Here is a 16,193-nt window from a genome sequence, read left to right as displayed (position 1 = left end):
TGTTGGAGTGACTGGCCCTTACCCCTAGCTTGCCTGACTGTCCAGAGACATTCAGAGGTGTACTGCCATCAAACTTGGAACTAAAGTTCCAGCTGTCACTGAGGCTGTGAGTCCCCTGAAGACCAGCTAATTCCATCAAGAGAAATGAGGTAGGCAAGAAGTGCATGACTGTGGGAAAACATTTCCAAAGGTGTTCATACATTTGCAGAACAGATAACTTACTCTGTCCCACACTGGTAGTCCACAGGGCTGTGGTTTTTCCTATTAGGAGCGCTTTTGTTTCACAAATCCACGTGGTGATTGTACTGCAAACTTCAGAAATGATTTGATTTCTGTTCAGTCACAGCAATTTTCTTCAAATGCTGTCCACAGTTGCCTGTTTCTAATCCCAACGATGGTGCTTGGACAGAGCCTCACCACAAACGCCAGCAAGTAATCCGGCTTTCCCCCCTTTTAAAATTTTTTGGGGGATGCAATGCTGTAGCGTTTATTCCTGCTATGTTTAATCACAATATCCATTCCCCCAATCCACAGTCCATGCTACTAATCAGTTTATGGGAATTACATATATTTCCTTTCTTTAAATAGGGGTTTAGGATGATGAGCATGCCCACTTGGTTTCAACACTGAAACCTTGCAATATTACCATGCATGCACTAAATTTAAAAAAGAGAAAGTGATGTTAGTTGGAACACCTGCAAAAGGCGTCTCCAAACAGGCACATCTAAAAATGTCTGGAAAGGAAAATCAGATTCCAAATCAGTTCTGTATCACCTCATGCACAATGCAGGAAACCGGAGCTGATTCAGCACCCATTGGTGCCAGTACCCAGAAGCACCAATATAAGTGTGCCATGTGGAAAAAGTTCTGTCTGCTGCTTTTAAAGGCTGCCTCAAGCTGCGGCCTAGCCGAGCTGCCTCATGGCACCACCATCCCCCGGCCGTTCTCTTTGGAGGTTGAATCCCACCACTAATACCACCCAGTGGCATTTTTCCCTTTCATGAGACCTATCTTTTGCTGTTTCCCTGCCTCAGTTATCCCCAAAAGTTTTCACTGCCACCAAAGTCTTTTGCCTTAGATCTTTTCAGTTTGACCTAAAAATTGTACACTCCTTCTATCTGGGATGGTCGTCCTCTTCCACCAAGCACGCAGCTTCAGGAGGGACGCCCATGGAGCGGTGAGGGAGGAAGAGGACACCTGCCTAGCCGGCCAGATCAGCCGAATCAACCCTGGCGATCAATGGGGTGACAGACGTCACAGCCAGATCGCCCTCACATCCATTTGACAATCTTCTAAGGAGACCGAAGCCATTCCTTTCCCAAGACAAGGGGTCACAAAGGAAGATCTAGAAAAGGCCTTCTCAGCGATGGTTTGACAAGGGCTGCATGGAAGCTCCAAAGAGCTCTTATTTCCTTATTCCATGCATATATGAGCGCCTGTGTCAGAAAGCTTGAGCCTTTACCATCTCTATTTAGCCTCAAGAAACAAATGGTGGCCAAAAAGAAGAAAGAGGATAGAAAGGCTACATGGGACAGATTAATAATGGCAGCTAAATTCCAAAATGTTTTGTGAAATGATCTCCAGTCATTCACTTATGGGCTCTTCTCCTCTGGACTCAGTAATTATGGCTGACATTTGGGAAACTTACTTTTGAGAGATCTACACCTTGGATTCACAAGATGCACAATTACTAAGTCCAACCAGTCTTCCTAAGTGGCCTCCGCTTTCAGTAAAAGAGGTCACGTCACTTATAAACTGACTGAAGAAGGGAAATGCTCTTGCCATTGACCACATCCCTCCTGAGCTTCTAATCAACAATAGCAAATGGTGGGCCCCCTCCGTTGGCTTCATTTTCATTTATATTGACTTTACTGAGTTCGTCCCAGAGGACTGGAGGCAGACCATTATTGTGCCATTTTGTTAAAAAGGGAGGAGGGACGACCCAGCCAATTACAGACCGATCAGCCTACTTAGCATAATAAGCAAACTTTATGCCAGCCCTCTAATGGATAGACTTAACACCTGGATGGAACAAGATAATTTACCTGTTGAGGAACAGGCTGGTTTTAGGGAGGGCTGCTCTACTCTGTGGCACAATCTGATTTTGCAACACCTGATTGAAAAATATGCAATCAACAGCACGATCTCACTATACATGGCCTTTATTGATCTGAAATCAGCCTTTGATTCCATTTCTAGGAAGCTATTATGGGAAAAACTAGAGGCCATGAATATAGACCGTAGGGTTTTTTGTATTTAATCCAAGCCTTGTATTCTCAAACATTGCTTAAGGTCAAGTGTAACAGGAAAATCAAAAAGAGTCCAGTAGCACCTTTAAGACTAACCAATTTTATTCTAGCATAAACTTTCAAGAATCACAGTTCTCTTCGTCAGATGCATGGAGGGCAAAAAGAGAAACTGGTCAGATATAGAGGAGAGGGGGGGCGGGGTAGATGCAAACATCTTCTGATATGCAGATGCAAACAGCTCCTTCTGATGTGGAGATCAGTTTGCTTCTGTAAAGGTTCAGAGGACTTAGCTGTGTTAGTCTGTAGTAGCAAAATCAAAAAGAGTCCAGCAGCACCTCCAAGACCAACCAATTCCACTGCAGCACAAGCCTTCGAGAACCACAGCTCTCCCCGCCAGATGCTCTGACAAAGAGAACTGTGATCCCTGAAAGCCCATGTCAGGTGCCACTGGACTCCCCCTGACCCTGCCTCTGTAAAGGAAATCAGTTACCTGTGATAATGAGATAACCATTCATAGTCCCTATTCAGTCCCAGCTTGACAGGAAAGGTCATCTCTCCAAACCTGTTGCATCATTGAAGGGAGTGAAACAAGGTTGTGTTTTGGTGCCCAATTGTTTTTTTATATCAACATGGTCAGCAGTCTAAATACACATCCATCCTGTGATAATGAGATAACCATTCATAGTCCCTATTCAGTCCCAGCGTAACAGGAAAGGTCATCTCTCCAAACCTGTTGCGTCATTGAAGGGAGTGAAACAAGGTTGTGTTTTGGCACCCCTGTTTGTTTTTTTATATCAACATGGTCAGCAGTCTAAATACACATCCATCCATATTAGCAGACAGAAAGATCCCAGCATTTCTTTACGCTGATGATATTGTTATGCACAAACTTGTGCCTTAGGTGTCCCTCTCATCACAATAAGAGACACACACACCATGGAGTCCTGTAGAATGAAGCAATATATGATTGTTTAATTTAAACAATGGAGGAGCCCATTTTCACAGGAGTAGGTGGTCTCCTTGCGTCCTGAGCTCATCAAAATTACAATAGAAATACAGGCAATTAATACTTTCAGATAATCATAACAATATTACAGTATTCTAATATTTGATATCTTATTGGCTCGTAACATATCTAGGGTCAGTTCTGATTTGAAGATGCAATTCTGGGCTGGCCCCTCTATTTGGGGGAATTCCAGTCTTCAGAGTTTTTTTTTTCTCTGCCCTCATTTTGGAAGATCAAAAAGAGTCCAGTAGCACCTAACTCCTCTGGATCTATGACTCATTTTGGAAGGACACTGTCTAACCTTTTACCTACTTTCTTCTTGGCATAATACTTTCAAGGGCACCAATGAGTCTCAATCTGGTGGACAGGAAGGGATGTTTTCCTATTTGTGCCCTTTTTCCCCAGTTTCTTATCAGCTTTAAGGAAGATAATACCACAGGTGGCCAAAACCAGCTTGCTGCGTCAAATCAGTTTTCTACAAAAGGCTCTCTGGTACTGATTTCAATTGGAATCTATAGAATAATATAACATATAATATAAGTGCAGCCCTAAAAGCAGTATACCAGTTCTTACAGAGTTTCAAGTCTTCTTGTTTCAAGTGTCAAATTCTTACAGGTTACATTACAAGTACTACTTTGGCTCTTGAGCATAGAAAAAGTGCAAAGCATGTAATACTGAAAAAGCATAGGTTTAGTATATAAAAATAAGTATATAAAAAACCTCCAAATCTATATCCATCAATATGGTTATATTCTCTAAACTCCAGTGGGACTAAAAAAAGCGCTTAAGGTGCTCAGCTGTTACTGCAGAGAGAACCAATTAGAAATTAAACATCAAAGAATTTAAAGAAAAGGTCATGGACCATCAACAGGTGGAGGCTGGAGCAGGTGTAACATTTTAAATATTTGTGGGTAGTAATTCACCAATCTTCCTCACTCTTAGCCCCATTGGAGAATGCACAATCAAAATTTCTAAGAGCAGCATTTCAATTACGCAGCTGTGTTTCTAATGCAAGCTTGCATTTAGAGTCCGGTCTTGTCAAAGTAGAGGACAGGGTAAGCCTTGCCTCAACTAATTTTTGGCTTAAGTTAAACCATTCTTCAGAGGGCCTGACACCTTTAATTTTGAGAGATAATTTTCAGTCCTCATGGTCAAAAACTGTGTATCGCAAGTTGCTGACTTTAGGACTATCCCCTCAAGCTGTTCTTGAAATGGGCTATGACCAGGCTAAAGCATTAGTCAAGCAGAGACTGTTTGATATTGAACAAAAGGAAAATTTGACTAGACCCCCAAATGTCTTGATCCCAGAAAAATTTAGATATATTTTAGCTCCTGCCCCTTATCTCAATTTGTTGGAAATTCCAGGACACTAGCAGGCTTTTTCACTGGCAAGATGGAGGGCTCTCCCATCCGCAGTGCTAGAGGGGAGATATAACAAGACTCCCATGCTGGAGAGAAGTTTTGCTTAACCAGAAATAGAATTTATTTATAAGCACTTATGTGTCATATTTAGAGTATTGATAAATGTATTGATTTCAGAGTATGTTCAGAAGCTTGCTGGTTTCACATTGAGTGCAGATCCTTTAATGTTTATTCACAGGCCAACTCACAAAAGCTGATTTTCCACATCGTTGCCACTTCAGCTAGAAATAAGCCGACTCAGTCACAAATACTTTCCACACCGTTCTTCACTAACAAATTAACCACTCATTTACACAGACTTCCATCCAGATCTGCTCAACTAGACAGAATGTACATTTTTCCTCAGCACTGAGTCAAGACTAAAAAAATGCAGTTGACTCAGGGCTCCAGGGTACTATCATCCAGTTACAGCACGCTTCACTCACCCATCCAGCTCCCCTACTTCTTACTTCAGAGGCCTGCGTTTTTAACCCTGGTAACTAGTATTCAAAATCCTCCCCCCCCCCAAACTTGCATGACTCCTGAGTAAAAAGCATGGGTTGGTGTAATGGGGGTTTTGTCTGAGAACTGCCTGGCCCAGGATGTTCCGATTCCTTTCATGTTTGCCACTGTAATTTGGAGGCACTGAGCATTATTTTCTGAGGCATTATGTCTGCCACAGTCATACGGAGCCTTTTATTTATATAGAGTGAATGATATACAAGTCCTAGGACACATCCTGATAATAGCTTCTTATCGATGTTTTTTAAATAAAAGTCCTCAACAGTATTTCTACTTAACTAGAACTAACTTAACTAGAACGACTTAACTAGGAGAATGGATTGAACAAACTACCTTCTTAAGAATGGTGTTGACTTCTTGTTACACTCTCACATAGCAATTCAACTTATGAAAGTTGTGCAGGTAGTTTCAGGTGAGTAGCTGTGATGGTCTGTAAACAAAATTTAAGTCCCGTAGCACCTTAAAAAATGACAAACTTCTCTTTCTTTTTTCCCAGCACAATCCTTTTATTAAAATTTATAAAATAATTATGAAACATACAATCAAAAGAAAAAAAGGATAAATAAAAAGAAAAAAATCTATATAATAGGAATATATACCAATTTTCCATTTGAAGAAATCAAAAAAATACTTAACACCAACTTTAACATTACCATTAATAAAATTTCCTTTTCCATCTAAATATTCCTTCCTTCCCCCTAGTCTTCAAAAGCACAAGTCATTAATTCATCTTGTTCTGTTTCGTGAAAAAGTCAGTAAGGGGCTTCCATATGACTCAGTATTTATCTAAAATCTTTTCCTTAATCAAAGACATAAATTTAGCCCACATGGCACAGTCCATCATTTTCTCCAGCTGCTCTTCTCCTCTATGTGAATCCTGTGATGTTTAGTCAGGTTACTACTATGAGGGAAGCTCTTTCCACACTCCAAGCATTTATATGGCTTCTCCCTTGTGTGAATCTTTTGATGACTAGTTAAGTTGCCATTCTGAGAGAACTTCTTCCCACACTCCAGGCATTTATATGGTTTCTTCCTTGTGTGAACCTTTTGATGTGTAGTCAGGTGACCATACTGAGAGAAACTAATTCCACACGCCAAGCATTTATATGGCTTTTCCCCTGTGTGAATCCTGTGATGTGTAGTCAAGTTACTCTTATGAAGGAAGCTCTTTCCACACTCCAAGCATTTATATGGTTTCTCCCCTGTGTGAATTCTGTAATGTTTAGTGAGGTCACCACTATGAAGGAACTGCTTTCCACACTGCAAGCATTTATATGGCTTCTCCCCTGTGTGAATCTTTTGATGACTAGTTAAGTTGCCATTCTGAGAGAACCTCTTACCACACTCCAAGCATTTATATGGCTTCTCCCCTGTGTGAATCTTTTGATGGCCAGTTAGGTACCCATTATGAGAGAATCTCTTCCCACACTCGAGGCATTTGTATGGTTTCTCCTCTGTGTGAACCTTTTGATGGCTAGTTAGGTTGTCATTCCGAGAGAAGCTCTTTCCACACTCTAGGCATTTATATGGCTTCTCCCCTGTATGAATCCTGTGATGATTAGTTAGATGGCCATTCTGAGAGAAGCTCTTCCCACACTCCAAGCACTTGTATGGCTTCTCCCCTGTGTGAATCCTTTGATGACTAGTTAGATGACCATTCTGAGAGAAGCTCTTCCCACACTCCAAGCATGTATATGGCTTCTCCCCTGTGTGAATAATTTGATGGTTAGTGAGGGAAGAACTCTGAAGGAAGCTCTTTCCACATTCCAAGCATTTATATGGCTTCTCCCCTCTGTGAACTTTTTGATGTCTAGTCAGGCAGCTATTCTGAGAGAAACTTATTCCACACTGCAAGCATTTGTATGTCTTCTCCACCATGTGCATCCTCTGATGTTTAGTGAGCTTGCTATTTTGAAAGAAGGTCTTTCCACACTCCAAGCATTTATATGTTTTCCAGCACGTTGTAATGTTCTGGCATATTTTAACTCTGAGTTTGCATCTCAATGCTTTGATGTTCAAGGGGCCGTTATGCCTTCTCTTTCTCTTCTGCATTTTATCTTTGTTTGGATCCTCAGGTATCTTCCTGCTTTGATGGGCAAGCAATTTCTTCCTCTGCCTCTGTTTTGCTTCCCTTTTGCTTCTCTGCTGCCTCTTTGGTACCACCTGATCCCCAGGTTTTGCTTCTCCCTCCAAATCTTCATCTCTTTTCACAATTGCTCTTCCTATTTCCTTCTTACTCAACATCTCCCTCACATCTGCAGCTGGAAAAGACAGAAATCAAGTTTTAAAAGGAAGAAATAAGAAAAGGTAAAAATACCAGTTAACTAGTTTAATCAGTAATGAATAGTACTTTTTAAAGTAAGAGCAGGAGGCCTGGAGAAACTTCAGCAATATCTAACCACAAGCCAGGATGCCTTGGGCAGGTGAAAGAGGTCACCAGAAGAGGAGGGAACGGAATCCATTGCTTTTGTTGCAGAAAGGTTAATGTGTGCTTGTTGTGGATTTTCGGGCTGTAAAGCCGTGGTCTTGGCACGGTTAAGGTTAATGTGTGTTCTGGTGTTTATTTAGGAAGCATATGGACACGGACTGGAAAATGAAAAAAAAAATCTTGAGTTTTATTGAAATAGTTTTTATTTTCAGAAAAGGAGAAAAAAAATAATGGAATCACTTCAATCCAAAGACTGGAGCCTTGGACAGAAACTTGAAAAATACCTCCGGTTTGTAGAAAAATTGGAAATTAAAAAACAAGTCCAAGAGATAAATGGAATAGGGAGCTAAATCATCTAATTTTGCCAAAGCAATTGGACTTGGATTTAAGCTTTAACCTGCTGCTTCTAAGGAACTTAAGCTGCAAGTTATTCAATAAAAAAATATGTTTAGTGTATATTGGACACCACAGCGCCTTTTCAGTAAAGGATCAAGTACAGTGTCCAAGTGTTGGCGCTGTATCTTACAAGATGCATCTCTTATTTGGTCCTTCTGGAAAGAAGTCATTACTCATATTAATTTTGCATTAGAATATTTATTTCTGAGGATGTTTATGTACTTTTACACTATTTGCTTGTATCATGGCACTTAACAGATGGTCAACAGAAATGGACCCTCTGCACCCTTACAGTTGTTAAAGGATTTACACTACAGCATTGGAAAGACAAAAGCCCACTTGCTGTAACTCACTGGATTGAGGACTTCCTAAAATTATCAACAATTCAGTGTATTGTATGGAGGCTTTCAGGGACGTGTACGAGGAAGTAGTGGGGAAGAAGAAAATGTGATCCCCCCCCCATTCATTGTGGTTAACCACCTGTAAACAGCATCAATGTGGTAGTCATCAAAACAGGAATGCTACAAAGAAGGAACCACTTCAGTTTGAAAAGAAGCTATGATGGTAAGCCAAGAATCTAAGTGAAACTCAGTAAATCCTTACCCACCCACCCAGAGGTGAACATTTGTTGAACCCAGTATCTATATAAGTGAAAGGCTCTGTCCATCTCTTTCAGGTGTAACTCCTCAGAAAACAAAGCTAGGAGCCTTGAAATTGGCCTCTTTCTTCAGGATGATGACAGGAGTAGCTGTATCCCAAATAATAGTAACCGGGCCACCGTGGTCCAGGTAATTTCCAGTGGAAACTACAGTTGACTGTAGCAGGCATAATTCATCAGAAATGAAAGCTAAGCTAACTTCGCCACAGAAAGTTACTGGTTGACCTTCAGTCAGGCACGCATTCTCAGCCTAACCTATTTCACAGGGTTATTGTGAGGATAAAATGTAGGAAAAACAATGTAAATAACTTTGGGACCTCATAGGGGAAAAGCTGTGCTTTGACATTGGTTTGCCAGGAAAGGATGCTCTCTGAGGCTGTTGCTTCATCCAGTATTGCTACAACTCTTTTGTCAGAAGACCGAGCTAGGGCTATCAACTCTGTTTCGGGAAATTCTTAGAGATTTGGGGGTGGAGCCTAGGGAGCATAGGGTATCTATATCTATAAAAGGCAAGCCGTACTGGCAACGACTCACCTCTTATCACCGCATTAGGCCCCTCCGCAAAATAGAAAGGTGAGTCTTCAGCGTCACGGCTTGCCGAGGAGGTCGCTGTGCCCCCCCCCTCCTGCTTACCTGGCTGGCTCCTGTGCACTGCAGTAGGGCACTTGCCCCCCTTGCCTCTGCAGCTATCCAATTCTGTCCCAATTGGGGCAGAAAGGGACAGCTGTGGAGCAAAGGAATGCACCAGGGTGTGTACCATCCCCCACCCCCGCAGTGCTCCCCTCTGCAGTTGCTAGATTCCACCTCTGAGCAAATGGAGGTCAGTCTCCTTTCCATCCCTTTGTTGGGCCTGTAGACCTGGCCTCCATTCCCTCAGAGGCCAGGTCTCTCTCCCATTCCTTTGCTGGGTTGGTAGACCTAGCTGTACTGGTATCGCAGAAGAGAATTATATTCTGAGGAGGTAGTGGTGCCGTAAGTCTGTCCATCTTGCCTAAAGAGCAAGGCCTATATATGCCTTTGAATATGTGCCTTACATTACACTGAATCTGCCTTGTTAAGATGTTTCATTTTTCTGCTGATGCAAGCTTTGACCTCGAGATGGAATTCTCCCCATCCCAGACAGTGCAGGGAGGGAGGTATCCATTAGGCACCTGGATTAAGAGTGTGGGTAACATCACATCTTGATTAGGGGAGGATCAGGCAATCAGGCCTTGGATAGGTGCCAGGCGCTTAGCCTTATCAGCTAGGCTTAGATCATCAAGGCCTGCTTGACACTGAAAGCATTCTTTGGCCTTGGTCCTCTGATTAATCACCTTCCCTCTCATCAAGATCCTTCTGGGGAGGGTGGTGTTGCAGGTGGGCATATCCAGGTTTAAAGAATATAAGTCCAAGCAAGAACCATCTTAGTAGGGACTTGATACAGATGAAAGTCAAGTGTCATGCTGTACAGAACTTGGCCGTGGAGTCTGCCCGTTGCCGCCAGCGAGGGTCCCCCCAGTCACTGAAAAGGCATTGCGATTATCAGGTTGCATCTTTCCTTTGCTTTATGTTATGCTATGTATGTTATATGCTGTATGTTTATCCCCTTGTCTTGTGTCTTTATATATATGCTTTGATTACTGTATTTGCTTTGTGTAATAAAGCCATTTTCCTTTACCATTAAAGTGTTCAGTTGCTATCAGATCCTAAAAGAACCACCTGCCCATTGGCAGAACACTAGCTTCCTTTCCTTCAGAAGACAAGTCTACCTCCCCTTCCTTGGCTGGGCCCTAACCCTCTGGACCTGCAGAGGCCAGGTCTACCCACTACAGCTCTGACAGCTGGGTAGACCTTACTTCTGTTCTCCTGGAGTCCAGGTCTACCACCCATTGCCTTGCTGTGATGGTAGACCCTAGTAGAAAGAGAGCATCGCAGTACGTAACCCACAAGAAGAAAAGCAATAGCGCCATGACAGTCTAACTAAGAAATAGTATGTTATGCAATAAACTCTGTATGAAAATGGAACGTTTATAGAGTATTCATTGAAATTAATTCACAGACAGTACCGCAGAAGAAATCATCAAACATTCAAACAATAAGGAACAGCAATTAATGGTCATCAATACCATAACAAACTTCAAGGGGATTCACAAGCAACCACAATAAAGTGCTAGGTGCCTGAATACAGGAACGAATCCTATTCACATCTAGCAATATAAAATAGAGAAGTGACTAGTGCTTGTTCATTTAAAGTGACAATGCCTCAATGAAACCACAAAATTAGAATAATTTTAAAAAATCATAAATGGGTCCACATTAAGTCAATTCATGAAGATAGAAGTCCAGGGAGATACTAATTCAAGTCAGATTATTTAGTAAGCCCAAGGTGGATGGAGAGAGCAATTGGACTCCCTTCCCTCCCTTCATCAACAGATTTCTCTTTACAGCCTGAATGTATTTAATGCTTTCTTTTTCAGGCATTTTAATATCCCCAGGTATAACAGTTCCATTTTTTCCTCTGTGGCAAATGAAAGGGTGTCCTGAAAGAGGGCCAAAGGAAGATGTCACCCTGTATTCTTTTCTGTGTTCAAGAGAAAAGGGGAAAGATTCTTACCCAAAGAGGCCATCATCTTGTAATTTTCCCACATCACTTCCCAGTAGAGTTTTCTTTGGCCTGGACTGAGCAGAGCCCACTCCTCCTCCGTGAAGAACACGGCTACCTCCTCAAAGGACACTGGGGATGTCTGAAAGAGGAAAATATTTCCCAGTTGATCATCTATTCCTGAGCAGTCAAGAAAGATAGAATCTCTTTGGCCAGCCAGTCGATTAAATTAATGCAATACAGCAAGCCAATGGCAAGAAAAATAGCTCCTCCCCTCCAGCCTGATAGATATAATATACTGAAAGTCTCCAAGAAAGCCAGAACATTGTACAGAACTGGGCTTGTGTTGGTCAAGTTTAATTATATGCAAGCGACCTTAGTTGACTGTTCACTGTTGCCTTCCCTTGCCTCATCCCACCCTGCAGCCCAGAAACATACAGAAATTGTATTTGCACAGATTTCCTCTTCAGATATTTTAGCCTGCAAAAGTGTTCTGTGTTACTCTAAAGCGTGCGTCCAGCTTTGTAAACATAAACTGGCCTAATTAACAGCAGAATTTCAGTCCAGCTGCACCTTAGATTTTCAGAGTGAAAGCTTTCGGGAGTCAGAGCGCCCTTCTTTCCAAGCCACAAGGGGTGCTGTCATTTATTGGCTAAAATCATCTCCAACTCTCCTATTGGCAAAGACAATTTAGGAGAAGCAAGAGCTCTGCTAGTTACACAGAGATCTCTCTGTACGCCTTCGGCCAGCCCTTCCTCCCCTATCTCGTTCACATGTATCTTGTATCCCCTCAACTCTTCTTGCCCAGCATTTGTTTATGAAACCCTGAATTCACCTTTTCCGCAGACATGCGAAAGCTAAAATCTCCCTCCATCCAAGGACACCGAAGAAGAGGGGAGACCCCGATTAATTCCACGACTCCCCAATTTCCTTCTCTCTAGGAAAAAAACGCACGCTTGGGTTCACTGTTGCTTGCACAGCCTCCTGGGAATTGTAGTTCCCTGAAACAGCGAGACCTAAGCAGAACAAAACCGAAGTATTTGGGAAGAGAAGGTTTAGTGGTTCTTCTGTCCCTGCGTGGGGCAGCTTCCTATGAGGGCCCACTGTAGGAGAGACCAACTGAAGATATTCTGAGGAGAGACAGAATAAGCCTTTTCTGCCCAAATCTTCCAGGTTTTATTGAGCTTTGTTCTACTGAGAACTACACTTCCCAGACATCCTAGCGAGCCCCACTGCAGCCCGCTCGATTTTTCAAGCACAGGCGACAGGGACAGATTGTTTTTCGTAGAGAGGGCAGGAGAGCTCAGTCACGTCCCCCCCCCGTCGATCTGTTTTGGGGGTGATCCGAGGTGATTAAAGAGGGACTCTCCTTTTTATTGGATGGAGGGAGAGTTTGGCTCTTGCTTGTCTGTGGGAGAGGGGAGTTTGGGATTCCCCAAAGAGCTCTTGGGCAAGAATATGGGGAGGGAAGAGAAATAGGGAAAATATACCTGAAAAGAGCCCATGTATACGGTGGGAGCCCATGGGCAGGTGGGCTTCCCGTCTGCTTGTTCTTTACGTTTGCTTGAGTGAATTTTATGCAGCCACCTTGAGCTTCTTCCTATTATTAACAAGAATAATACCATCTCTAGTTCTTTCAACTTGAAATCAAACCACTCTTCTTTACGCAGCAGTTGATCAGCCGTATGATTCTAATTCCATTTCCTGAGATGCAGCAGCTTCCTTGCCCTTGAAGGGCACGTAGACACCTCTCTCTCTCTCTCTCTCTCTCTCCCCCCCCCTCTCCCTCTCCCTCTCCCTCTCTCCCTCCCTCCCTCCCTCTCCCTCTCCCTCTCCCTCTCTCTCTCGTGTTGCCAAGTCAGTTACAACTTATGGCAACTCTATGATTTAAAGACTGCTAAAATGGCTGTGCATTTCTAGACAATACAGCCAAAGCCATTGCTTCAGGATGCCACACAAAATTACCCTGGATCTGCAGCAAACCTGCTGCATAAAAGGAAGTCACAGATACATAGGCAGAAATATGCGGTGATGCAAGAAAAATAGATGTGATCTTTGCTTACTGCCTGTGTGTGTGTTATGTGCCATCAAGTGGCCTCCAACCTATGGCGACCCTATGGATGAAAGACCTCCAAAACATCGTATCATTAACAGACTTGCTTAGATCTTTCAAACTGGAGGACCTGACCTTCTTTTATTGAGTCAAGCCATCTCCTTTTGAGCCATCCTCTTTTCCTACTGCCTTCCACTCTTCCTAGCATTATTGTGAAACATGAAAGATAGTATTTGGGACTTGGGGGGGGGGGCATTTCATTTTCATTGTTATTCATTAGTACTATCTGGCTAGGCATTGCCCTATATGGGAATTTTGACAGAGGTGACTTAGTACTTTGTACCTTGCACTCAATCTCCAGATGTCCACACCCAGCCAGGGAGTTGCAATTGCAACTGCACCCAGTGCTGCTATTTCCTCCTTCCATGCTTGTGAGGAACAAAAAGTGGCAGATCCAGGCAGCGCTGGCAGCAGCAAAAGCTGTCTGATACGCTTCTAAGGAATCAAAGCTACAATAACGTAGCAGTGGAATTTGCCAGAGCATGGCAGCAGTGCTGCTCCGAGATGAGAGGAGTTTATAGTTCTCAGAAGTGGGGGGTTGTTCCTGCATACCCCCCATATATAGGTCAAGTTATTGAACTTAATTAACACTGCCTTCAGGGTGTGCTTGTGGGCGGGGGGGGGGAGGTGGCCAGTCAGTGTTCCTTGGTATGTGATTAGGGGTGCTAGTGTGTGTCCCCATTTTCCTCTAGGTAATGCTTTAGTGATTTTAACAGGAAAAGGTACTTCCCATTACTTACACGTCGGTATCACAACAGAGTCAACATTCGCTCAGGGCTGTTTGCACTAGTGGGGAGAGGCTAAAGTTGCTTTTCTCTGCCTGCTTTGGTCAGAAGCAGAAAAGAGTCAATCCCTGTGTGAGAGGCAGAAAACTTCCCATCATGTGTTTGATGCAAAGTTTTCTTCCCTAATGGACGTTGTAATGTGTAAATTACTCATTACACTAAAACACAATCTCCTAAAAATCTTTTGTTGACTTTTAGCTGATTTTGCGAAGCAGGAGGAAAGGAGTGGCTTGTAACCAGTGGAAGACAAGACATAATGGGCAGGGAAGAGGGCAGAGGCTTAAGCCTCCCCCCATGAGCAATAGGCAGCCTGCACTTCTAAGATGTGAGGAATCGGGGAATCAAGCGCTCAGATCTTCCTGTGAATGAGAACTGCTGAATGTCAGACATGAGTATCATATCTGCCATGAAGTGTTTTACTTTTGAGGCTGATCCTCTGAGATTGTGCTAAATATAAGTTGCATTCTGTGCTGATAATACATAAGACTGTGTCATGCCTTCCCAGATAGACTGGTAGCTGTTCCTCTTATCTCACAGGTGGCAGATCTCACTCCTCGAGCAGGCAGTAGAATGGCCTTGGAGGCCACGCAAAGTCTGGGAGCTGAAAATGATTTCATTCTTGCTTCCTTTCTCAGACTCTTCACCCTTCCCGTCCCTCCCCCCCTTGGAAATCCTAACTGTCCCTATTCTAAAAGGCGGAACATTTCCTATAACTAACCTGAACCTCCATTTCCATGTCACTTCTGCCAATTCATTAGTCATGTATGCTCTGAACTGTAGATCCTGAATAAAGCAATTTTAACTCATGCACCTGGAGTGTTTGATGTGAAGTACTATTTGGGTCTAACTGCCAGAACCTGACACTGAACGAGGATCTAAAATCTATTGTTGTCTTTAGTTGTATTTAAAAGCATCCATGGGGGATTTGTCATATGTGAGTGCTCTTTGCAGAAACTTAAAACATAGAGAGATTGGCAGGCAATGGAGCAAACTGCTGGGAGATTTCCCGCCCCTGCAGGCAATATTCTAGTAACTCGGACTGTACTCTGCTTATGTACTGGAGCTCAGCTGCAAATTTGTAACTGCAAGGAGGAAAAATACAGAGGGTGAGTCATCGTTTCCCAAGCACTTCACTGCTTACAGATGCAACTGGCTTTGGCTAGAGTGGGACAAAAGGTCTACCATCTTACACCTCAGCTAGATTGTCACACCTAGAGACAGAGACTGAGAAAGCCAAATAGCTGGATCAGATTTCTTCTTTTGGGTCAGGAAGATTGGGAATGACTGTAGAGGAGAATGTACTCCCAAGGGGGCATAATAAATTCTCAGTGCTGAGAAAGAAGCTGTCTCTTATCTCTTGGGTTCTTCTGAGCTTTAGCCACAAACAGCTAAGCTTTACAAAGGGAGTCGAGCGTGACTACATTTCAAGGGACAGCGGGAAGAAGTCCAAAATTCTGAGAACTAAGGTAATGGAAAGATTTGAATGCTGCAACTTTCAAGAGCCTATTCTAATTTAACACTGTTTAGAATAAGTACAGAATTTAGGGTTTAGGGGATTGCATGTTTTCACTATTTGTTTTTATTCTCAGCTTGATGCCGTACAGACCAATGTTTTCATACATCCTGGCATAGTACTAAACTCATGGATTGAGGGCATCTTCCTGGTGCAATTTCTGATGTCATCGCAACACGAGAACGGAATCATGGGGCGATGATGTCAGAAATCACGCCAGGAAGATGCCCTCGTTCCGTGAATTTAGCGCAATGCCAGGACATGTGGAAACAATCCATATGTATATTTTTTATTTATTAAACTTCCTTATAGTTTGAATGTCCAAAGCCTGGTCTCTGCCTCCCAAACCACATCTAATTCTGTCCTGCTTTCTGAAGAGTTGTAAAGAAGAGTGGCAATGCTTGAGCTTGCCAGCTGTGAAGTATGAAAGTGCAAAATCATGATGAAGCTGAATGGAGGTCAGGGGAATGATGTATGGTACTTCAGCTTTGTAAAATCATGAAGGTTCGATAGATTGGTCACACTCTTGCTAGTAGGAGTG

General features: G+C 42.9%; 1 protein-coding gene across 1 annotated transcript; it reads right to left on the bottom strand.

Annotated features, from left to right (window-relative positions):
- Nucleotides 1-5,852: 5,852 nt before the first annotated feature.
- Nucleotides 5,853-12,159, bottom strand: LOC129329011 (zinc finger protein 501-like). The gene is made up of 3 exons (XM_054978394.1): nucleotides 12,077-12,159; nucleotides 11,254-11,383; nucleotides 5,853-7,439 (listed from the first exon to the last, which is right to left on the bottom strand). Exons 1-3 carry the CDS (start codon nucleotides 12,113-12,115, stop codon nucleotides 6,019-6,021), a joined length of 1,590 nt encoding a protein of 529 aa, XP_054834369.1. The 5' UTR covers nucleotides 12,116-12,159; the 3' UTR covers nucleotides 5,853-6,018.
- Between the last annotated feature and the right edge of the window lie 4,034 nt (nucleotides 12,160-16,193).

This window comes from Eublepharis macularius, chromosome 4, assembly GCF_028583425.1.
Source record: "Eublepharis macularius isolate TG4126 chromosome 4, MPM_Emac_v1.0, whole genome shotgun sequence".
Classification (NCBI taxonomy): Eukaryota; Metazoa; Chordata; class Lepidosauria; order Squamata; family Eublepharidae; genus Eublepharis; species Eublepharis macularius.
This window is presented reverse-complemented; position numbering and strand designations above follow the sequence as displayed.